Below are 24,056 nucleotides of genomic sequence, written 5' to 3'. Positions count from 1 at the left end.
AAAAGCCAGTTGTTTCCAACGCTGATCGGCCGATCAGCGTTGGAAATTGATACAAAAATACCACTTTTCTTGAAAATGACAGTATACCAGGTGCCATAATTTTACAGGATGCTTTAGACTGTCATTTACCAACATCCTATTAAGGTATTTCGCCAAAACTTGGTAGTTTTATTTTTCGATGTTTGCAAATGTTGTATATTCCCTATATTGATACTTGAATGGCAAATTACAAAGTACCGAGATAACAGGGAAATGTCACACTTTCGGCCCTAAATTTATAGAATAACCAATATATGTTTGAATTAATCCAACAGGAGCAGAATTTACTGAGTGAAGAGTTTTTCAAGGAAAGAGACAAGGAAGAAGTTGAAATGGAACGAACTGCAAAGTGAGATTCTATCTTCATTTCACATTTGTTTTTAATTCCAAATTATATTTTATTATTCTAGTTCTTGTTAAAATGAGAGTCAACTGGACAGTTGAGAAAGGAGAACTTTTTCCTTTAGTTTTGCAAAATATAACCTAAACTTACAAATTTTGTCATTTTTTAGTTGGTGGTTGTTCTGCAAATTAGATTTTGGCATCTCTTATTTTTGTTCAAATTACATATTATTGATGTGAATTGTTTTCGTTTTGCTGAAGGAACATTTACATTTTTTGTGATCCGTGGACAGAAGTTTAAAACGGTGTTCAAAATTCTGTAACTTGAAAAGTACATGAGTGGTTTGAATGATTCCTGTACTAAAAGAAAGCTTATGAATAGGGCTTTCATATCCTAGATTCTGAAAGTGCCACATGCAGAACTTCATTTAAAAAATGATCCTACCATTTGGGTTTCCTTTTTTTTTTACTCACCTTGTACAGCAACTGCATCTTTTAATATCTTGTTCTACTTGCAGTGCCGCTCTGAACGACAACAAAAAGTTTGTCCGGAAAAATGTTGAGAAACTGAAGAATCTTGGACAGGAGATCTTTGAGGCAATGAATGACTTAGCTCAGCGTGAAAATCTGGAGTGAGCTAAATAACATTTTTTTCTCAGAATCATTTTAAAACTTCCTTTTCAGTTTTCCCCCCAGTTTTTCAGTTATTTGTTTGTGGTAGGATTCACTGTATAATAAGAGGTTAGTTCAAACCACCTGGTAGGCTTCTAGAACTTCAATTTGCTGTCAAACTTACATTTTGGCTCAAAATTCAGTGCCTGAAAATCATATAAAAACGAGGCCAAAAACCGCTGCTGCTTCAGATTTAAACAAACATGGGTTTCAACCCGTTCTCCATAAGTGGAAGACATTATGCCTATAGATACAACGTGACATCTTGGCAAACTCTGGCTGAATGTTCCCCTTTGCTTGTCAATATTACTGATAAACTTGTATTCTCATCCAATATTTGACTTCATATTAAAAGAAGTTGAATTTTTTTAATTTAATATGTGCAGACGATTTGGACTTTTTTAAATTTTAGTTTTGTGTTTTGTTGCTTAGACCCAGTGGTGCAGGCAGTGAGTTGAAGCCAGCCTTCAGTAGTCTAGCAACACAACGCCAGGTTGCGATACGTGCCAAAGCCAAAGAAACGCAAGAGGTTCTCAATGGTAAAAAAACAGTAAAATTCCATATTTCATTATATAAACACCTCACCCACAAATTCTGTATTTTGATTGGCCGAGAGCGAGTCACATGGCATTTTCTATATTCACTTCTTTGCTATGCATGGCCAAATATGCTTTACAGTGGCTGAAAAAAGTACTTTACGCAACCAACGTTAGCAACTGGTATTGCATGTGTGCAACTGCATAAGGCTATGCGTGTTGTGCATTATTGTTCCCATGCGCTAGCTATACAGAGCTGGGTTCAAACATTTCATGAAGGGGTAGTTTTGAAAACTGCCAGTAACTTTTCAACTAATCTCATATTGAAATAGAAATACATTTTAATTGGATTTTGGTTAAATTCATCAGCTATCTCTTAAAATCAAACAGAATCTGTGGGTTAGGCATTATAAAACAAAAAGTGACTGCTTTAACTCTTGGTGTAGTAAAACTAGCCTCCCTCGGTGATCCATGGAGCGTTCCACCTCAGCTACACCTTGAGGAAACAGAACACTCCATGGATCACCTCGGGAGGCTAGTTTTACTACACCAATTGAAGCAGTCAATATTTGTGTAATATACCAGGGCCATGTGTTGCTTTTCCTCCACATGGGCTTGGGTTCCGCCATACTATGAGCCGAAACTTTGACTGTCTGGGAGTCAAATCACAAGTCGGATCAAATCAAATCATAAGGCCAAAAAAAAAAAATCTCCGGTTTCTGGTATGCGTGCGCGTCGCCGTAGCCATGCGCGTCGGCAAAATGAAAAAGTTTTTTTTCAATGAAAGATGATGTCTCAAAACCGCCAAACTCACTGGTTTGACTGGAATTCTGCTGCTGCGCAATTTCAACGTGTTTTTAGATGGAGTTATGATCGAGAATAAGATTTATGTGGCCTCTCTGGACTCCCATATATTTGCACTAAGTTTAGTCGGGCACCATTTGCAGTCATCAGCCGACATTTGAAGCAAAAAAGTCGGGTAAAAAAAAAAAAAAAGCCGCGTCGCCGCACCACTTTTTGGACAAGCTCCATACGAGAAACCGGAGACTTTTTTTTTTGGCCTAAGTCAATAGCAACTCAAATCAAAGCCGATCACAAATCAAACCACATGTCAAATCACAAGTCAGTCGTTGGTCACGGCCCCAGTCTGGATTTGGATCTGAATGCCAAAGTTCTCAAGAGAAATCACAAGATTTGATTCATCTTGTTGATATACAATGTAGCAACCTCTACACCGCAGAAGCTTAACCGCACTTGGACCAATTCAGACTAGCGTGTTGCAAGTCAATTCACAAGTCCACCACAAGTCGAATCCCAAGTCAATTCCTCAGATCAGCCGATTTTCCATGTTTTCACTTCCCCTGTATGCCATTTATAATTGACAAACATTGCAGTGTCTTAAGTGGGCTTGGAATTTCCTTGTTTTTTTTTGTGATTTCCCAGTTACATATACCTTTTTAGGGCCCAGCTCAATTTGTATGTAGGATGAGTTGGACAAGTTGCGGGTAGAATCATTCACATTGTCCGGAACAATCTGCATTTGTCCCGGACATGTTCCGGGGGGAATTTTCATTAGCAACTGTTTGACTCACTTATTCTGATAACTTCAATGCGGGAAGATTGCGGGGAAGTTGTTCAAAATCCTGCAACTTATACCCGATACAGTGTCCTTAACTTGTCTGGAATTCGTCCAGGATATGAATTGAGATGTGCCCCTAGTGAGCTGTATTTGATTTAATTTCTCATCTGCAGAGAAAGCGCTTCTGGCCGATGCTGCCAACTGGAAGTCAGCAGCTCAAGAAGTCAAGAAAGCTCTGGAAGATACCATGAGAATGGCTCGAACCAACAACGACCGAAACAGTACGTCTACACTTGTAAAATCAGTTTTGCCCAATTCAAGAGATTCACAGTTCTACTGATGTGCAAATCCTACTTTGCAGGCGCGGTTCTACGGGGGGGCTGGGGGGGCTTTAGCCCCCCCAATATTTTGTCTAGCCCCCCCACAATAAATTCCGTAAAAAGATTTTGCATTAGCAAAAAGAAGGATTGTGATGTACATGCGAATGGTCTCCCCCTAAAGAAATAGTCGTGACAAGGGTGCATTTGTAGATAGTGCGCTCCCCATTGAAAATATGGCATGAGCCCCCCCCCCCCCCACCCCCACCCACCCACCTATTGATTTTTGGAGGCCTAAGTGTCTGGAGAAAATAACTGGTCTACATTTCAGCATGCCTCCCTGAAAAAAATTCTGGATCCACCCTGCTAGCCCCCCCAAAATATTGGTTCTAGAACCGCGCCTGCTACTTTGCCTGTGGTGAAACATGAAAAACAGTAGACCTTTATTATAGACATTGTCAAACAGTCTTCCTTTAGACAAGGGCGGATCCTGAGAGCTTGCAGCCGGGGGAAGGGGGGGGGGAGGGGCTGAGGCTGTGCCGGGGGGGGGGAAGGGCTCTCACATGTGAACAATTTCCTTATTTGAGAAAAGTTCAGTTACTGCCCCTGGATCCACCACAATATTTTTTTCAAGCATTAGCTTTCCGTCGGGGTGATGTATAATTGTTTGCCCTTCACCGACGTATTTTGAACATTGTATACTCGGTGTTTCCTGAGTGATTGTCTGAAAGACGTCTGAACTAGTAAGTAAGAGGCTGTGGGTTCGAGTCCCAGATGAGTAGTTTGTGATATTTGTTTTTGACAATCACTCGGGACATCCCTGAGTATAAATGGAAGGCCCCCAAAAACCTTAATATTAAAGATATAGTCCATCATTTGGAATTTGTGCATTTTGTTCGTTTGAAGCAACAAAAGTGCTCAAACGTACTCTAAAGAAGGGTACTGAACAACTAACCTGATGAAGTTTCAGCTCAGCTTCAGCTGTATATTCCGAGAAAAACAGCATTCTAGGATCTCAATTTCAAATCAAAAGTTGCTGAATCATGTTTTGCATTGGGCCTGAATTCAGCGTCCGAGACACGTTCTCACTGAGCCGATTGCAGCTACGCGATGTCGCGCACTGATTCGACGAATTGTAGCAACCATGCGTGTGTGTGCGTCATGCCAATGCTTGCGCGCGCTTCGCCGAATAACAAAACGAACTACTAATTTAAATTTCCAACTGTGCGTCTTAAGAAGCACCGTTGGAAAGGCCTTCTTTCGTTGATTACTTCAAAATGACAGCTTGCCAGAAAGAATAATTTCACAGGGAGTTTAGTCCCCTTACTATCTTTCAACCAAGTATGTTTTTCAACAATAATTACGCCAGTTACTTTTCGGATAGCTGCAAATGATGGACTATAGCTTTAATATAATTGTATTATGGTGGTTTGATTGTATTATGTTAAGAAATTGATCCTTAATGATGATGAAATTGAAAAACTGACGTTAAAGCGGTTGGCTGTAATGACTTCAAACTGTTTACATTTTATGATTATGTTATTTTCTATATGTTACAGTGATCAAGAATGCCTTGAAACAGTTCAACTTCATGTCGGTTGCGGTGGAGCGACGGAACGAAGAGAATATGCAGCTTTGTGAACAAATACTGGAGATGGGGGTAATAAAAAAGATGATATAAAAGGGTCAAGGTGTCAGGGACGAATCGTCAATTATCAAACGGGAAAAAGTGTCATTGTTGGGGTGGTATCTGGACAAACTCTCTTAGTGGGACCCTGGTCGAACCTTCAGTAGATTTCGGGAACTCTGGTCCATAGCAAGAATACAATAATTGTTTCTTCACTGGTCAAAAAAATGGATTGCCAGATGCTGTAATGGTCAAATGATTCAGATCCAGCCAATGGGAATGTAGTCTGCTTGTCCTGAGAGACATAGGATCATTTGCATTTATCTCCAAAGTGACCTTCCAAATTATAGGTCTCTCTCAAAGAAGACCATCTCTGTAGGAGAACTGCAACTGCGTATTTTACGCAATCAAGCGTGCATTGCGCAGTGTTGAAAATGTTCCAAACATGCACGCTTGTTGCTCGAAATGTGTTCGAAATACGATGCAGCTGATGCGCGTTATGCAAGTTGATGCTCAAAATGCTGATGCACATAGCTGGTCTGTAGGAAATGATGTCATTTGAGAGAGACCTATTATCACAAAGCTTATTTGGATTGAAGATCGTACTGGTACTAAACCACCACTTGAAATTATTCCGTCTGGCTAGCTGTCATGTTGAAGAAATCAAGAAATGTAGGTGATTTCCAACAATCAGTCAATTGACTCATTTTTGGAAATATAGCATTCTACTGGCAGAATCATGTTTCGTGATCAAAAGGTTGTGCATGATTTTTCACTGTTTTCTCGAAAAGTGTAATATCCACTGAGCTGAAACTTCAGCAGGTTAGATTTTAACATTCATCATTGGATTTTGAGTGGTGTAATAATTCGAAACAAACAAAATGCATGAAAAGCAAATGATCCTATATGTCTTTAAGCGAGACGCTTTGTAACTATTTTTTTCTTTAATAAGCTCAAGAGAGATTGATACATCTGGAAGCACAGTTTATTGATACAATTTATAAAGGTTCTAAGTTTAACATTTTTTTTCAGATGCATTTATATTGTTTAAGAACACCATCTGTTTTATCATTTTGCACGGCCAATTTTGTTTTTGTGACAGGTCAATACGAACCATCTGACCAACGCAAATGAGAAAATGGAGAAGGAATTGTCTCAGAAGACGACGCGGCTTGAAGCGCTGGAGAACTTCACTGAAAAACAAAATCACAAAATTGTAAGTGATGATGTTTGGATTCTTCATAGAAAGCAGAACAAAACCAAGCAACCTTCACTTAAACAGTGGTTTGACTTATGTTGTCTTTGATTATTTCAACGTGGAAGTCAGCCAGGCATCCAAGTAAAAGTTGTTTATTTTGTCTTTCTCTCTCGTCATGTAGAAAGAGCTACAAAACCAGCTGAAGGATATGAAGCACAAAGTGGAACAGGCCAAGGCGGTCAAGAAGCCTAACCCAAAGGAAGAGGCACAAAGGGAGGCTGCTCTCAAAGCGGCAGAAAAGGAAATCGGTAAAAGACTTGGATGATGATTCAAATGAATAATGACGATGCTTATGTAGCACTTCACAAAAAAAGGTCTAACAGTGTTTCACAGTTCTTTCAAGTTTCCATGTGACCATGAGATCAGTTTTAAATGCAGCAGTGTGAGATCATTGTAACTTGTTCTCATCGTCATCTGATCATTATTATTTTTATTATTATTATTATTATTAATTATTTCGGGCAATCAAACACGAGGATTCCACAAAAGCGCCCTAGGCACTGTAGCTCGCAAGCCTGAAGAACCTTTGGAGAGAAGACAATGAGAAGAAATAACAGTGTTAGAGGTGGAAGGAAAACCCAAGAACGATATTCTAGGGAAACACACGGAATCAGGCAGGGACTGAAAACCCAATTGGTTCAGGCAGGAATCGAACCTTGTTCACGGCGGTGGAAGGCGAGGAAAGTACCGCTACGCCAACCTGACTCCCCATATTACACTCCTGGGTGGAGAGAGTCAGTTGCAGTAAATTATGTTGCTCAAGAACACTAGCACCATGATCCCTGATGGGTTTGACGACAGATGATTACAGTATTTCAATGTATAAATATGGGCTCTATGCTTAAACAAGAGATGCTGCTTTTGGTCCAATTTTGAGACACACTGCGTGCGCGTACTGGTTTGCACGACTAGTTTTAATCTGAAAGTGTATGGCTCAAGTCATAGTGTCTTGTGAGCATCAGGTGTTGTCGGCAATGCTTTTGAATGTCCTCTCAATGGTCTCCTTCAACTCTCCCTTTCTGACCGTTGAGGGGGTACTTGCGCACGGAGCCCATAGGCCTACAGGTTTGGGAAATAAAAATAATGTACATATTCCAGTGGCATTAATGTTGAAGAGTACGATTTGTTCAAGAACAACATCATTTTTTAATCGACAGCACGATTACAAGATGAGATGAAGACCGTGCAGACAGAAGCTGCAGCCAAGGAGGATGAATTAGTCAAAGAAGTGGAGCACACACTGGCAAAGCTGTATGACACTGAGGTAAAACTATCGAATAAAATGAAACAATTTCATGAAATAGAATTTTACTAGTTTCTTAAAGTATAGCTCCCTAGGAGAGGTTTATGAAGAATGTGACTTGTTTGTTTTTTACTGTACCTCATACATCGAGAGCCAAAATCTCACTGGTCCATTCACCATCATGTGCCAGCCGCTAGATTTGCTGTTTAGCAAGCAAGTTTCACGTATGGTAAATATGCATGCCTACTTTGCCTAGTAGACTATCGCATGGGCATATTTGCCTCCCCTCAGCTTCGCCTCCCCTCGGCTTTGCCTCCCCTCGCTTTGCCTCCCCTCGGCTTTGCCTCCCCTCAGCTTCGCCTCCCCTCGGCTTTGCCTCCCCTCAGCTTTGCCTCCCCTCGCTTTGCCTCCCCTCGGCTTTGCCTCCCCTCGCTTTGCCTCCCCTCAGCCTCGCCTCAACTTTGCCTAGTAGACTATCGCATGGGCATATTTGCCTCCCCTCAGCTTCGCCTCCCCTCGGCTTTGCCTCCCCTCGCTTTGCCTCCCCTCGGCTTTGCCTCCCCTCAGCTTCGCCTCCCCTCGGCTTTGCCTCCCCTCAGCTTTGCCTCCCCTCGCTTTGCCTCCCCTCGGCTTTGCCTCCCCTCAGCTTTGCCTCCCCGCGGCTTTGCCTCCCCTCGCTTTGCCTCCCCTCGGCTTTGCCTCCCCTCAGCTTCGCCTCCCCTCGGCTTTGCCTCCCCTCAGCTTTGCCTCCCCTCGCTTTGCCTCCCCTCGGCTTTGCCTCCCCTCGCTTTGCCTCCCCTCAGCCTCGCCTCCCCTCGGCTTTGCCTCCCCTCGCTTTGCCTCCCCTCAGCCTCGCCTCCCCTCGGCTTTGCCTCCCCTCGGCTTTGCCTCCCCTCAGCTTTGCCTCCCCTCGGCTTTGCCTCCCCTCGCTTTGCCTCCCCTCGGCTTCGCCTCCCCTCGGCTTCGCCTCCCCTCGGCTTCGCCTCCCCTCGGCTTCGCCTCCCCTCGGCTTCGCCTCCCCTCGGCTTTGCCTCCCCTCAGCTTCGCCTCCCCTCGGCTTTGCCTCCCCTCAGCTTTGCCTCCCCGCGGCTTTGCCTCCCCTCGCTTTGCCTCCCCTCGGCTTTGCCTCCCCTCGCTTTGCCTCCCCTCAGCCTCGCCTCCCCTCGGCTTTGCCTCCCCTCAGCTTTGCCTCCCCTCGGCTTTGCCTCCCCGCGGCTTTGCCTCCCCTCGGCTTCGCCTCAATCCCCGCGGCTTTGCCTCCCCTCGGCTTCGCCTCCCCTCAGCTTTGCCTCCCCTCGGCTTCGCCTCCCCTCAGCTTTGCCTCCCCTCAGCTTTGCCTCCCCTCGGCTTTGCCTCCCCGCGGCTTTGCCTCCCCTCGCTTTGCCTCCCCTCAGCATCGCCTCCCCTCGGCTTTGCCTCCCCTCAGCTTTGCCTCCCCTCGGCTTTGCCTCCCCGCGGCTTTGCCTCCCCTCGGCTTCGCCTCAATCCCCGCGGCTTTGCCTCCCCTCGGCTTCGCCTCAATCCCCGCGGCTTTGCCTACCCTCGGCTTCGCCTCAATCCCCGCGGCTTTGTCTCCCCTCGGCTTGGCCTCAATCCCCGCAGCTTTGCCTCCCCTCGGCTTGGCCTCAATCCCCGCGGCTTTGCCTCCCCTCGGCTTGGCCTCAATCCCCGCGGCTTTGCCTCCCCTCGGCTTGGCCTCAATCCCCGCGGCTTTGCCTCCCCTCGGCTTGGCCTCAATCCCCGCGGCTTTGCCTCCCCTCGGCTTGGCCTCAATCCCCGCGGCTTTGCCTCCCCTCGGCTTGGCCTCAATCCCCGCGGCTTTGCCTCCCCTCGGCTTGGCCTCAATCCCCGCGGCTTTGCCTCCCCTCGGCTTGGCCTCAATCCCCGCGGCTTTGCCTCCCCTCAGCTTCGCCTCAATCCCCGCGGCTTTGCCTCCCCTCGGCTTCGCCTCAATCCCCACGGCTTTGCCTCCCCTCGACTTCGCCTCAATCCCCGCGGCTTTGCCCCCCCTCGGCTTCGCCTCAATCCCCGCGGCTTTGCCTCCCCTCGGCTTCGCCTCAATCCCCACGGCTTTGCCTCCCCTCGCTTTGCCTCCCCTCAGCTTTGCCTCCCCGCGGCTTTGCCTCCCCTCGGCTTTGCCTCCCCTTGGCTTTGCCTCCCCGCGGCTTTCCCTCCCCTCGGCTTGGCCTCAATCCCCGCGGCTTTGCCTCCCCTTGGCTTGGCCTCAATCCCCGCGGCTTTGCCTCCCCTCGGCTTGGCCTCAATCCCCGCGGCTTTGCCTCCCCTTCGGCTTGGCCTCAATCCCCGCGGCTTTGCCTCCCCTCGGATTTGCCTCCCCGCGGCTTTGCCTCCCTTCGGCTTGGCCTCAATCCCCGCGGCTTTGCCTCCCCTCGGCTTGGCCTCAATCCCCGCGGCTTTGCCTCCCCTCGGCTTGGCCTCAATCCCCGCGGCTTTGCCTCCCCTCGGTTTGGCCTCAATCCCCGCGGCTTTGCCTCCCCTCGGCTTGGCCTCAATCCCCGCGGCTTTGCCTCCCCTCGGCTTGGCCTCAATCCCCGCGGCTTTGCCTCCCCTCGGATTTGCCTCCCCGCGGCTTTGCCTCCCTTCGGCTTGGCCTCAATCCCCGCGGCTTTGCCTCCCCTCGGCTTGGCCTCAATCCCCGCGGCTTTGCCTCCCCTCGGCTTGGCCTCAATCCCCGCGGCTTTGCCTCCCCTCGGCTTCGCCTCAATCCCCGCGGCTTTGCCTCCCCCCGGCTTCGCCTCAATCCCCGCGGCTTTGCCTCCCCTCGGCTTGGCCTCAATCCCCGCGGCTTTGCCTCCCCTCGGCTTCGCCTCAATCCCCGCGGCTTTGCCTCCCCTCGGCTTCGCCTCAATCCCCGCGGCTTTGCCTCCCCCCGGCTTGGCCTCAATCCCCGCGGCTTTGCCTCCCCTCGGCTTGGCCTCAATCCCCGCGGCTTTGCCTCCCCTCGGCTTGGCCTCAATCCCCGCGGCTTTGCCTCGATCCCCTCGGCTTGGCCTCAGGAACTAGTTTGTCAACTTCCAATACCTATGGGAGCTAATATCGACTATCAACCCTCAAACCATGTTATATTTGTATCTTTTTTTTATTGTTATTTTTCTTGCTGCCATCTTTAGGACACAGTAGAGAAACTGAAACAAGTGATTGAAAACCTGGAAGGACAACTTGCAGATGTACAGGGTAAGATTCAGTTTGTTCAAAGAACCTACTTCTATTTTTGTCTATACTTGAAACAAATATTAACGACTGTTTTTTTTTTAAAGTAATTAACCAATAAACATGGAACAGTGAAGAAAGAGAGATAGTTAACAATAATAAAAACACTGTTGGGGAATGGATAGGTCGATACACAATTTGGTTGAGGACTGTGTTTACCGTGACTGTTTATTCCACAACAATATTTTAATACACATTGATTGATTGAACTGGTTACAGTGAACTGAGACAAAGAGAACTGGGTGAACTGAAATAGACTAGAATAGAAATGGAATTGAAACAGAAATGAAACAGAAAACAGAATAGAATGAAGAACTGCTAGTGGAGCAGGACTTATATACTGGTGGAAACAGGAAGTCTTGGGAATAAGAAATACTTAAGAATGGGGAAATTTAGTCATATCGTGGTTTCCTTGAGTCTCAGAAAAATGACTAGGAATGAGTAGTATATAGTTTCTTAAAACAATGATCTTGAAAGTAACTTGGTTGTACTAAGAAACTGACCAGTGACTTGTGTGTGGGCAGTGAAGGTCATTTACTCTGTATAAAATTATAGGGACTACACATTGCATAGGCACTGTGTGGGTGTATGTGTATACAAGGAAAACGATGAGTAATGCATTCAGGAGAATTAATCATTAAAAAAGTCAAAAGGAACATTGATAATTAAAGTGTGATAATTAACTAAAAATTAAGACGAATTGATAATTAAGAATTGATAATCTGAAAACGCTACAACACAAACCGCTCATTCTTTTTCTGAGACCTGCACCGGATTTCATGACGCACTGCGACGCGTCGCAACTTGAGTTTTGATGCTTAAGACGTCGCAACTTGCAACGCTTCATATGGTCCATTCCACAAATCTTACAATGCATTGAACGCGTCGTCACTTCCTTGACAATGTTCCAAAACATGTTGGAAGTTACGTGTCACTTGGTCATTGCAAAACAAGAAGGGCCTTATGCCATAAAATGTTTGAACTTGTAAATGGAATAATGCATCATCGAAAATATGAATTAGCCTGGGATATTGCAGTTGAAATTCAGAAGTAGCTAGCAGTCATTTAAACCTGCATCATTCATCCGCAATTTTGTTTTACATTTTAAAAACTTTTCGAGAGAAGATCTACCGTCTCTTTGCTGGATATCAGACAACTTTTTAATGTGCATAGAATAAGTTCATGTCGTCGTGTTGTGCTTTAAATACACTTACGACGTGTTTTGTGAAATGAATCGGAAAGAATTCCATACATGGACATCACTAATTTTTCCCTGCAGTGACCTTTCATCCATCAGAAAGTGATAACATGTCCTAAAAAGTCAAATTTAGCAGGGAAAATATTGAAGCATTACTGAGAAAACACTTAGAGTTTTTCAGACCAGTCTCATACTGGTTTGTGCACAGGTTGTCAAGTGATGTCCAGGTATGGAATTCTGTCCAATGAATCACATGTAGGACGCGTCGCAGCTGCGCATCATACGGATACCAGGCATCACAGCAATACGATGCATCATAAGTTACGATGAGTTTCATGAAATCGGGTTCAGTTCATTCACTTCCTCTTCCTTATTCATATCTCCATTTCATTACCCAAAATGGAAGGGAAAATAGTACACAAAATTACAGTTTTGGTTCGTTGTTTACTTTCCTATATTTAGAACAAGCGGAGGAGTATGCCCACCAACTGGACATAACTCAGTTCCAAAGCGAGGCTAAGCAATCTCAGCAATCCTCCATCAGGGATCAGTACCAGCAACGCATCAACGAGTACAAGCACGAGGTCTGGTAGACTCACAATCATGGTGTCAAGGCATATAGGATCATTTGCATTTATCCCAAAAGTAACCTACCGAATTGAATTCAAAAGCTTACTTGGATTAAAGATCATACTGGTACTAAAATAGTAGTCAGTAAGTAAAGTCTGTCACGAGCCAATGTGGCCCATCAGGCTGGCGTTTATCTCCGGTTTCAGTGGCATGAAACGACTGAGAATATTTCTACTCCCCCTGGATGGGATGCTAGTCCATTGCAGGTTACTCCCCAGGTAATGCCGGTACCCATTTATACTCCTGGGTGGAGAGAGGCAAATGGGGGTGCTTGCCCAAGGACACATATGGCCAGCAGCTGGATTCGAACCCCTGACCCTCTGATCATGAGTCACGAACCCTGACCACTAGGCCACATATTGGTGCTGAACACCCTGTGAAATTATTCTGTCTGGCTTGCTGTAGAGAAATGTAGGTGATTTCCAATGATCAGTCAATTGACCTATCACCACTTGCGAGTTGGCCACGCCCCTCAGACAACCCTATGGAATTTTTGTACACTAAGTTTTGTTTGTCTCAGATGTTACGCGTTCCGCATCCATTTGTATATCATGTAATTTGACAATATTTCACAAGCTGCGTTGATGCGATTCTAACGCGATTCTACTGTGATAGGTCAATTGGCTGATCATTGGAAATGAAGATTTCTTTAGACGAAATTGGGTTTCGTGATCAATTTGGTTTTCTTGAAAAGGGTAATATCCACTGAGCTGAATTAAACTTTTCTAAACATTCTTCTTTGGCTTTTTGAGTGGTTTAATTATTGGAAACGAACAAAATGCAAGAAAAGCAAATGATCCTATATGCCTTTAAGATGGTTAACTTGCATTGGCTGAGAACTGGTCATGTGACGTACTGTAAAAGTTCATATGTGACAACTTGATGAACTCTGTGGAGTACATCACCTCATGTTCCCAGGAACATCACCTTTCATGTACTTGTGTACAATTTTTTGTCCCTGCTGCTTTGTACAACAGAGCTTGAATATACCCCGTTCTTTTGCTTGATATCTGTTGCTAACATAATGAGCTCTGTGCGCTAACAAAAGGGACACATTACGTGCACATACGTACTGGTTTGCAAAGTACAGACAAATTATTTATTCTTAATGTGCACAAAGCTTGGCGTGAGAGTCAGGCGTCGTCGGCAATGCATTTCAATGTCTCTCCCAGTGGACTCCCCCAACTCTCCCTTTCTTGCCATTGAGGGGGTACTTGTCCACAGAGCCCATAATATCATCTAAAACAATTAATAAGGAAATAATAATGAAATGTGTGCTTTAAAACTAGCTTGGGGTCTGGTCACTGATATTCGACTTGGGCTGTTATCGGTTGTAAACATCGCGATTTTCAACAGCACGTTTAAAACTGTGCCAGCACACTATTATCCCCATTTATAAATACCTTTTCGGTCAAAAAGTCAAAACAAGTCAAGAATTGACAAATTTCCAACGATTTTGTTCAACCATTTTACTTCATGTTTTGTGGAACACCCCTCTGGCCATGTCTATGGTATTTGCCTCATGTGAGTAGTGCTAAACATCTCCTTATATGGAGACTGGCAAATACGTGGTGCGCACTGCCCAATGTGGCGCAGAACGCAGTAGCTCTCATCAGTGTTTTACCGGCGGTTTAAAACCACCCATGTGTTGGGCTTTTGAGCAATAGGAATGGTCAAATTGTCCTAGGATTTTAATATCCCTAATGAAGGACTGTTAATTATCACACTCCCTCTTTTCTTTTCTAGATGGACGACATGGAGAAAGAAATCACTCATCTCAAAGATGTTATCAAGCTTAGGGAAGAAGCCATCGCACTGCAGGTATATGAATGATCATACAGTAAAGTCCCAAAATACACGCAAATTTAATTGAAATCAAACTGTAAAACCCCAGATGTTATTGTTTGTCAAAAAATCGAAAATTGGGTTTTTCGATTTGAACCACAGACTGGCGTAGAAGCAGGTCCTCGTGAGTAGCAATATAGCGTTCACGGCTTAATACGTCCCCTGCAAACAGGGAATCACTCCATCCACCTCTCTCTCCCTAGGATTCCATTCGTCCAAAAAAAAAATGAAAATTCAAGTAAATGACCCAAAATGTCGAACAGTAAAGATATCTCAGCGCTGAAGAATGTGGTCTGACTTGCAACGCTATTTGCTTGTAAGTGTCTTCACATCATACTATCGTATATCTCATTTTCTGCTTTTATGGGAATTCGGTTAACTACTCGCGAGTACTCGACTACTTGTGAGTAATTTCTTTGTGAGTACTCGTGTAGAAAAATCCACTACTCGCCCAGGCCGACCCAGGAAATGCATTAATATCCTGTGAGGGAAAACGGAGTTAGCGTTCTAATAATTTGATATTGCTCTATGGTTTGGTGACATACGTTTTCTCAGGAGAAAAAGATCGGAGAGATACTCGCACAGATGAAACACCAAGCCATCGCCGCAGCTGCCCTCCCCCCTGCCAAAGATGCAACTCCGCCCCTTGGTGCTTCCCCCGAGATGCGTAACATGCTGGCACGGCTCAAGGGTGAACACGAGACGGAGTTACACACTCTGAAAGATTACGTCACCAAGGAGAAACAAAGGTAAGAATTGACAATCATCGGGAAAAATTGCCAGGCCAGTTATAAGCACTTCACGCCAGGATTTTTTTGCCGAAAATTTCGATTTTCGCAAAAGGCACAATTTTCCAGCCAACTTCTGATATACAGCCAAATGCCACAAATACTGACTCGCAAGCGTCATTTCAACAGTATTTGTACGATATTTCTTACCGAAACCTCATATTTTTCAACACTCCGGGTTGTGCAACGGAGCGTAAATTGTAGCCATGCACAGCAGCCAATTCAAGATCAACACACGGTCCACCTCCACAGACTTCACGGACTTTGTGTGTGATGTGTACAAAAGACACGAGGGATTAGCATATTTAGACGTCACCCAGAGGCGAGTTGAGGCACGCTTGATGTTTTAACCCTTGATGTTTTAGCCGTGCCTGTGTATAAAAACAGCCAGTGCATGTTAACATGGCCTCCGACGCAAACTGGTTAAAGTGGGCCTGCAAGCCAATTTCTTGAAACTTTGTGCAATGGCACAACTCCACTTATGCCACAATTAATGGCGTAAGTTGAACAACATTTCACGCTGCGTAACATTTCAGCTACCAGAACCATCCCGTAATTTTAAAATTGAATTGATGTAAAATTCTTATTTCTTATCTTCTAAGATGTGAGGCCACCCTGAGGAAACAGGAGAATGAGATGAGGCTCCAGCTGACAAACATCTTGAAGGAGAGCAACCGTTTACTCCGAGCCATCAACCGATTCAAAGACGGACTGGCTGCCATCTTTGAAAAAGAAGGTAACCCTCGACTACAACTATACTCAGTGTTGTAGTCGAGTACTTTTATCCGAGTACAAAGTACTCCCGAGTACCAAGCCATTGAGTACAACTCGCCTCAGAGTACTTTGAGCCTTGAGAATGAGTACAGGTTCCTGAGTCCAAGTACTGTGACCTTTGAGTACAAGTTATTGTGAAGCCGAGTCCGTGTAACTTGGACCTCCGAGTACAAATGCGAGTTCTTGGACCTCCGAGTATGAGTATTTTACGGAGTACTCAAGTGAAAACAAATTAAATCTCAAGTACTGCTGGGCAAGTAACTTGATTACTCGAGTACTCGTGAGCAGTTTATGCTACTCGTTGTTCAACTCGTGGTTTTCATCTACGCTAGTACTCGTCCTGGTGTGAGTAGAAGCAGGAACTTGCGAGTAGCAAAGTTAGGGTTTTGGGTTCACGGCTTAATACTTCCCCTGCAAACAGGGAATCGCTCCCTCCACCTCTCTCTCCCTAGGATTCCATTCGTCCAAAAAACCCAAAAGTCAAGTAAATGACTCAAAATGTCGCACAGTATATCTCAGTGCTGAAGAATGTGGTGTGACTTACACGCTATTTTTTGTAGTTACTTCCCGTCATACTTATGTATAAATCATTTTTTCTGCTTTTATGGGAATTGGATTAACTACTACGAGTATTCGACTACTCGGGACTAATTTCTTTGCAAGTAATCGAGTAGAACAATCCAATATTCGCCCAGGCCTAATCTCAAGTAATGAGTGGAAACAGAAACCACCAATTCAGCAACATGGATGTTATGGACTACTTTTGAGCAAGACTTCTTGAAAGCTAATCAGCTAATTCTCCAAATGAGGAGAATTTTTTTTTTTAATAAAAAAATAAACTACTTGATTTTTCCCCGAGTCCTAAGTTATAATCGAGTATGATTACTTTGATGATGTAAACACCGCAAAAAAACACAAAGTCCACACTTATTGGAGGGGCCATAATTTTGAATCTGATCGTCTTATGATGACGTCATTTATATAGACCTTTGGAGAATTTTGTTAATACATTTTGATACCACGTCTGCTACCAAAGACTGTAAATTGTCCAAGATTGACAAAGGTTTATGAAAAATATTGCAGTTTGAAAAGTTGCAAATTTAAGGATTACGCGAGGAGAAATTGCTAAGGGTAACCACACATGCCTGTTATTGGCCCCTATCGACTGCACCGTGCCCGAACAATTCAATTCGCATGCTCCCATGCATGCAAGCACTGTGCGATCGGTATTCCCTGCCGTTTATTTCGGGCAGTGTGACATTGGCACTCGGCAATTTCCACTCCCGTATTCTTTATGTTTGCAACTTTTCAAACTGCATCATTTTTCATAAACTGTTGTTTATGTTGGACAATTTACAGTCTCTGGTAGCAAGGGTGGTATCAAAATGTAGCTAACAACATTCCCCAAAGGTCTATATAAATGACTGTTATCATAAGACAATCAGATTCAAAATTATGATGCCTCAAATTAGTGTGGACTTTCTTTTTTGGGGTGTTTAGTACAATATTGAATTGTCGAGTCCAAGTACTTTGCTCCCCGTTTATGAGTATTGTAAATTTGTAGTTTGATATTCAAGTACGAGTATTCTCAAAAAGTACTCGAATTTTCCCTGAGTACGAGTTCCGAGTATGAGTTCTACAACACTGAGTATACCCTACTTCGTGGTATTTTTACAAACATGTCAAAATGGGTCTTGTCTGCAAAGGTTTTAAGTTCACAATTAGCAATCAAATGCATATTTTTTAAGTATGACATACAAAGTTTCAATTTGTAAAATTTAAACATTTTTTGGAATTTAATTAAATTTAAGTTTGGAAATAAATAGTTTTTGCTCCGTGTTGTTTTAATTTTGTTTTATTTTTCCTAAGATCGGGGTGACTTCCCTGTTGCATGTTTCCCTCTTAAAGAGAGTCATATTTTGAAAAGGAGATTTTGTACATTACCAAATGCTACAAAACTACATGAAGAGCTGTTGGTATAATCCTCTAGGAAGTAACAAGATAAAAAACAACCAAATTTAAAAATAAAACAGAGTCAAAGATAAAGGAAGATTAGTGAAATGACACCATTTTCCTAATACAGTGGAACACCGCTATACCGAACATTCGGCTATACTGATCATCATCCTTGGCCAAAATGTTCAAAACGTTCTGAACATCGTTGTTGAAAAAAGTCAACAGATTTACCAAAAATGTACCGGTTGTACATGTATAAAACACTATTTGGGCTACTTTTAATTCCCGAACCTTAAAACGACCCATAGTTACATCGTGTTCGAATGTTAAAGAGTGATAGATGGCTATTAAGGGAAAACCACTCGTTGCTATAGTTTCGTGACGACTCCTCGTGCGGCCGCGGGATGTGAGAAATGCCAGTTCAGTGAAGTTCACTATTGGTCAAAAGAGGGTACCAGCGGTTCAAAATTGCTATACCGAACGATTGTTATTACAAACACTTTCTGTGGATCCCACGATGTTCGTTATAGCGGCGTTCCACTGTAATCAAGATTTTTATTGCTCTGATTTAGCACGTAATTTGGAAACTGGAGAGATGAGGATATAAGTATTTTATATCAGATGAAGCCCTTTAGATATTCAGTTTTCACTGAAAAGTGGAATCAGATGTAATATGTTTTTTTTTGTTTTTGTTTTGTTTTACAGGTCTTCTTGACACAGCTCATGATGTGCGTCAGTTAAATAATCTCCCAATTGAAGAGGTAAAGGGAAGAATTCTTTTGATTGTTTAAACCTTCCTTTGTTTAGATGACAGCATATCATAGATTCATGAACTCCAAGTCTTTGAATTACGCCCCCTCCTTGTGATATTTCAGTGAAATACTGCGAAGGTATCCCTGGTGAGCATTTGAGAAAAGTGATCATCTTCTGTGAAAAAAAAGACACACAGACAGAAAAACATGTGGTAATCATGTAGTTTAGGACCCCCGTTTCATATCTAAATAAGAAAACGAAAAGACACTTTTATGTTTTGGGACTTAATACCTACGCATTTGGCTATGATACAAGCAGGAAAAGTCACTTTATGTGTTTGGAGTCATCTACAATAGTTCGCTAAGACACTATGTTGAATATTAGCTAGCTTAATTTTGTGGAAAGGGGGCAGGGTTTTGATTTATTAACGGAACTTGTAAAACGTAAGAAGTGTCCTAAACTACATGATTATTAAAAATTTGTCTCTCCGGGCCATGAAATTTTCACACAGGGAGTGCTAAAACATGATTATAAACACCTTTATGGCCTCTGTGTACAAACAGTAGATGGGGATTCTGACCACTTTCGAGAGTCCCAGTGGGAGAGACACCCCCCCCCCCTCACCCGGTTTTGGTCTCGCTATCCTGTGGTTTCAGTCTTTGTCTCGGTCTCTTTACCCTGTGGTCTCGATATTTTTGCTAGTCTCGAGTCGAGACCAACAATATGCAGCTAATATCGATTACATTGCCTTTGTTGTTTTCGTTCAGTATTGTTGATTATCATGACCAATATTATTTGGATTTTCGTATCGTTTTCGGTGTAGTTATCACTGCAGTATATTGACAGGCCATTCTGACGTCAACCACGCAAACCACTTGTCACATATGGGCCCTGAAATTGTCCAGCCCATTACTCACAGCGCTGGCTGAATATAGTTTTCGTGCTGACCAAAAAGTTATTAACTGCTGAAGGTCATGACATGTTTTATTTCTTTATTTTACAGAAACCAAGTGATGTCAAAATCATATTGGGACAAATGGCTGGAAATGCTGTTGAACGTAAGTCACAAATTATTGTTGTCAAGCCATAGAAACATAGTCATAAATTGTTATCTTGAGCAGAGTCATAATTTGAAGGAGTCACCAAGGGCGATTTTGCAAATGAAATTTTGAGATGTGTACTGAAGATGTATGGTTCTCTTAAAAGGCAAAAGCAGTGTAAAGTTTTTGTTTGATTGTTTGAAAGGATTTCTTGGTTAGATTGTGAATCTCCTTCACTTTGTATCTTGTCAAATAGTTTCCCTTTTTACCCTCTCTGTATTTTCTCCCTTTTTCTTCATCCATTTATTTCATTTGACATTGTATAGACTAATCCGGTGGCTTTGACCAATATTGTTATCAAAATGCGTGTGCGCCTTGTCTTTGAGAACATATGCGGCATGCGCGCGGCATGCGCGCGGCATGCGTGCCACCTTAAAATGGCTCCTCTTTTTGTCCTCCAGATTGTTCTATATAGCTTCAAACAATGACATAGTGTTGCAAGTTTTGACACAAATTTGTGTTTGCCTTTCTTCATTTTGCAGTGCTTGTTTCCGTGGAACTGAAAATCGCCCAGGCCTTGATGAACAAGGTATATCTAGCCAAAGATCTTTTAATTTCCCATTTCTGTATTCATTTATTGTTACTTTTGTAATTATTAACTGGAGACGTGATATTTGAAAGAAATTCTCAGCCATTTAGTACATTTCAGGGTTCTCAGCCAGTCTGAAAATCAGGGAAAACCTTGAAAATGAGTTCCCATTTGTGTCCAGTCAGGGAAAACTCAGGCATTCGGGGAAAAACACAACAAGAATCAGGGAAAAACTCAATGCATTTGACAGAAAATGGAAAAAAAAAAATATTGTATGCACAGGCTGCCACTCTGTTGCATATGGTGAGAAAAGGATGTAAGAGGAGAAGGGAGGCCATCGCTTGTCAGCGAGTTGCCTGTGTATTATGTGAATCTTAGTTGCTTTGCTGCAACCACCTCGACTTCTCAGTGACCTCGTTAAAGTGAAAATATTTCGCATGGAATTTTGCAAATTTTTAAGGGATACATCAGGTAAAACTCGTGGACTATGAAGTACTATTGGAACCCTGTCCCAACAACTCTCCACAACTTATGTAAAATAAACCAAGATGGGAAATTGACTAGGTGCAATTTGAAGTTGTGATCTCTGGAAAACCATATCGGCGCTCAATGCACGATACTCTGTTTTTGTATTACATTGCAGCGTCTTGAACTGAAAGAAGCCTTGATGCCCAGGCAGCGAACTTTGACCCCGCTGGTCGAGGTTGACCCTGAGATTGAGAAGCTGACCAAAGAAAACGGATACTTGAGTGAGAAGCTGGAAAAGGTGGGTCTTGAATGTGCATACAGTTCAACATTTTTCGTTCTGATATTTCTTCATGCTTTTAAAACCTTTCATTTGCATTCATAAATGACAGATACATTACATATTCCTATTGGTTGAGAGCCTGTCATGTGGGTGGTATCAACCCAACATTTAAAGGCCGCTCAGTGTTTAAATGGCAATTTTTAAAACCAGTTTGGAGAGCCCAATCTCCACGCCACATGCAGGCAGTACGCAGAGTTGTAATGACTCGAGTCAATGACTCGACTTGAGTCGGACTCGAGTCACAATTTTTGGTGACTCGACTCGACTCGAGTCCCTAAGGGTAAATGACTCGACTCGACTTGAGTCACTGCGAGCAAATGACTTGACTTGACTCGAGTCCCTCATCAGAATGACTCGACTCGACTCGAGGAAGGCTAATAAGACTCAAGTCCCAAAAATAAAAGCAAAACTTTGCGAAAAGTATTTGGAAAATTTATGTTCATTTCACTTTGCAAATACAGTACGGCAATAGGAATCGCCAATAGGGGTTCATTAAAGGGGTTTATAAATAAGTAATTATCTTGACAAATTCATTGCTTACATTTTTGTAGTGTATCTGACAGAGTTTTGATTTGATTTGATTTCATTTGTAACTGTTCATTTGAATAGTTTGCCACTTGAATTGAGTGTAAATTTTATTTTTACTGTTTTATGATTGACCCGTGAGTACTTGAATACATTTCTGTATCTGACAGATTTTTTATTTTCACAGCATTATTTTATTGCAGGGTTTAAGTAACCTCAAATGTTTCTAACATAGGTCACATATTTTTTTTCCCCAAAGACTCAAGAGCTTCTCCACGCCACAGAGGTTATGCTGAGTGAGACCAAAAGAATAAATGTAAGTACTGAGCGTACTTATTGCATGCAGTGGAATTGTAATTTTGTGGGTTTTTTTTCAGTTATTTCTTGTTACAATTATTTTCTATTGTTTTTCTTCAATGTCTCATACCTGTGCATGTTCGCTGAAATTTGTTTCATCCCCATAGTATCATTTTGTCATGACAGTCGGTGTACATGTTAACAAGCCAACGTGGGTACGTGGGACTCCATTTGCCATCTTCCTCGGTGGAAGTGCACACAAAACATCATTGATTGTAGCTCCAGCTGCACTATCAGGATTTATCAGTATAAGTTAGACAGGGGCGACCGATTGAATGGGGGGGGGGAGGGGGGTTGGTATGCCAACAGACTACTCCATGCCCCGCCCCTCCCCCCCCCCCCCCCATTTCCGCCTGTTTATCTACAAAAGGGGAAGTAGTACAAAATTACTGATCCTGAGGTGCTGGCTGATTTGACTGCCTCCCAATGGCACGGGCAGGGACAAAATAAAAATCAGCCACAACCAGAAACCAGTAATCTCACACTTCTTCCCCAAAAATTATGACACCTCATACATATTCAGTTTTATTCTCAAAAGTAGAAAGCATATCTGTGGAAAATCCACATAAGCATTCCTCTGTCGTAAGCATTTTAGTATGGTACCACCAACAACCTTACTCTTGCATAGTTGGGAGTGCAGGAGGTAATCATGGGATACTACTTTCCTGGTCCCACCACCGAGTTGGATAATAATGCTTAAGTCACGCATATTCATGGTTACCCACTTTTACTGCCCTGACACGTTGGAACATCAATCAATGAAAGAAGTGTATTTGGTTCACGAATATGTATGAGGTGTAATAACAGACTGAGCTCACTGTAGGAGATTTGTTAGACTGTGCACTAGCACTAGGAAGTCATCGGACCAAGTCCCACTCGAGTAAGTGTGTTAATTTCCTCTGACATGTGTGAATTTTGTCTGCACGGATGAAGGGCAAAACTCCACAACAATGACTTTTTCTTTTCCTTGTTTTCTCCACCCATCCACATTCTTTGTAGGATGAGAAATACAAGGCATTGTTGGATCGGCACAAGGCCCTCATACTTCACAGCAGTAGTCTGCAGCGAGAGATGAAATCCCTGTATGTACTTGTGTGTTGGATACTATTTAGAGATACGATATTTAGAGATACAAGTTTTTCGTGTGGTTCTGCAAACAACCGGGATACATTTTTATATCTTATTGCTATCTTTACCATGCAAACCTTCTCGGAAAAAATGTATTAACCTGATGCCACTTTCGAAACAAAACAAAAAAACACATATTTTTGCTTACCTTGTACCTCAGAGATTATACTTTCATGTGAGAACTGTAAGGAATATGTTGACAAAGTCTTTAAGAGAGATTTGTAGGCAAATGTGTGGCCAACTTAGTGAATTTATACATGTCACTGCATGTTGACGCCCTCAACTGACACATGATAAACGAAGGAGGAAACATGTGGTGACATGTACAAATTCATGTACATGTACAAAACATATTCCTACTCTCTGAGGTACAAGGTAAGCAAAATAATGTTGTTTTTTTTTTCTGTTTCGAAAGTGGCGTCAGGTTGTAACATTTTTTCCACCTTCACATCTATAATATTTAGAGAATAGAGGGTTTTATCAACAAGATGAATGAAATCCAGTCTCGGCAACCGGACCCAAGAAATACTGACCTTATAATTGCCTCAGGCGAGACGTATTCAAGCAAATGCCCTCGAGTGATGTATGCAAAGATTTTCATGGGTCGGGCTGCTAGAGTTCCCAAGACTAGATTTGATTCACCGTGTTGATAGTGCTCTCCATATCCAATCTTGGAACCAGCATCACTGAAATTTTCTGCAGGTTTTGTGTTTTGGTCTTGTAACTTGCGTAGGACAAGCTCAAACTAGCTCCAAATTTTAAGTTCTAGTCCAAATATGGAAGAAAATAAGGCCTTGGGAGTCATTTTGTCTGGACAAGTC

The 24,056-nt window shown here is 43.0% G+C and overlaps 1 protein-coding gene across 1 annotated transcript in view; it reads left to right on the top strand.

The window, feature by feature from the left end:
* LOC119722664 (protein Daple-like) overlaps nucleotides 1-24,056 on the top strand; it is a 33,240-nt gene that overhangs the window by 1,526 nt on the left and 7,658 nt on the right. Inside the window, exons 3-21 of the mRNA XM_038192903.1 lie at nucleotides 315-388; nucleotides 900-1,013; nucleotides 1,486-1,592; nucleotides 3,342-3,449; nucleotides 5,045-5,145; nucleotides 6,215-6,328; nucleotides 6,492-6,618; nucleotides 7,528-7,634; nucleotides 10,745-10,808; nucleotides 12,505-12,626; nucleotides 14,419-14,493; nucleotides 15,073-15,266; nucleotides 15,908-16,041; nucleotides 18,741-18,796; nucleotides 19,792-19,846; nucleotides 20,371-20,417; nucleotides 21,061-21,183; nucleotides 22,010-22,066; nucleotides 23,107-23,189. Coding sequence (XP_038048831.1) covers nucleotides 372-388; nucleotides 900-1,013; nucleotides 1,486-1,592; nucleotides 3,342-3,449; nucleotides 5,045-5,145; nucleotides 6,215-6,328; nucleotides 6,492-6,618; nucleotides 7,528-7,634; nucleotides 10,745-10,808; nucleotides 12,505-12,626; nucleotides 14,419-14,493; nucleotides 15,073-15,266; nucleotides 15,908-16,041; nucleotides 18,741-18,796; nucleotides 19,792-19,846; nucleotides 20,371-20,417; nucleotides 21,061-21,183; nucleotides 22,010-22,066; nucleotides 23,107-23,189 — 1,805 coding nt within the window. The 5' untranslated portion in view covers nucleotides 315-371. The remainder of the gene's footprint in view (nucleotides 1-314; nucleotides 389-899; nucleotides 1,014-1,485; nucleotides 1,593-3,341; nucleotides 3,450-5,044; nucleotides 5,146-6,214; nucleotides 6,329-6,491; nucleotides 6,619-7,527; nucleotides 7,635-10,744; nucleotides 10,809-12,504; nucleotides 12,627-14,418; nucleotides 14,494-15,072; nucleotides 15,267-15,907; nucleotides 16,042-18,740; nucleotides 18,797-19,791; nucleotides 19,847-20,370; nucleotides 20,418-21,060; nucleotides 21,184-22,009; nucleotides 22,067-23,106; nucleotides 23,190-24,056) is intronic.

This window comes from Patiria miniata, unplaced genomic scaffold, assembly GCF_015706575.1.
Source record: "Patiria miniata isolate m_02_andy unplaced genomic scaffold, ASM1570657v1 HiC_scaffold_16, whole genome shotgun sequence".
Lineage (NCBI taxonomy): Eukaryota > Metazoa > Echinodermata > Asteroidea > Valvatida > Asterinidae > Patiria > Patiria miniata.
Note: the sequence above shows the minus strand (reverse complement) of the source record. Positions and strands in the feature narration are given on the sequence as shown.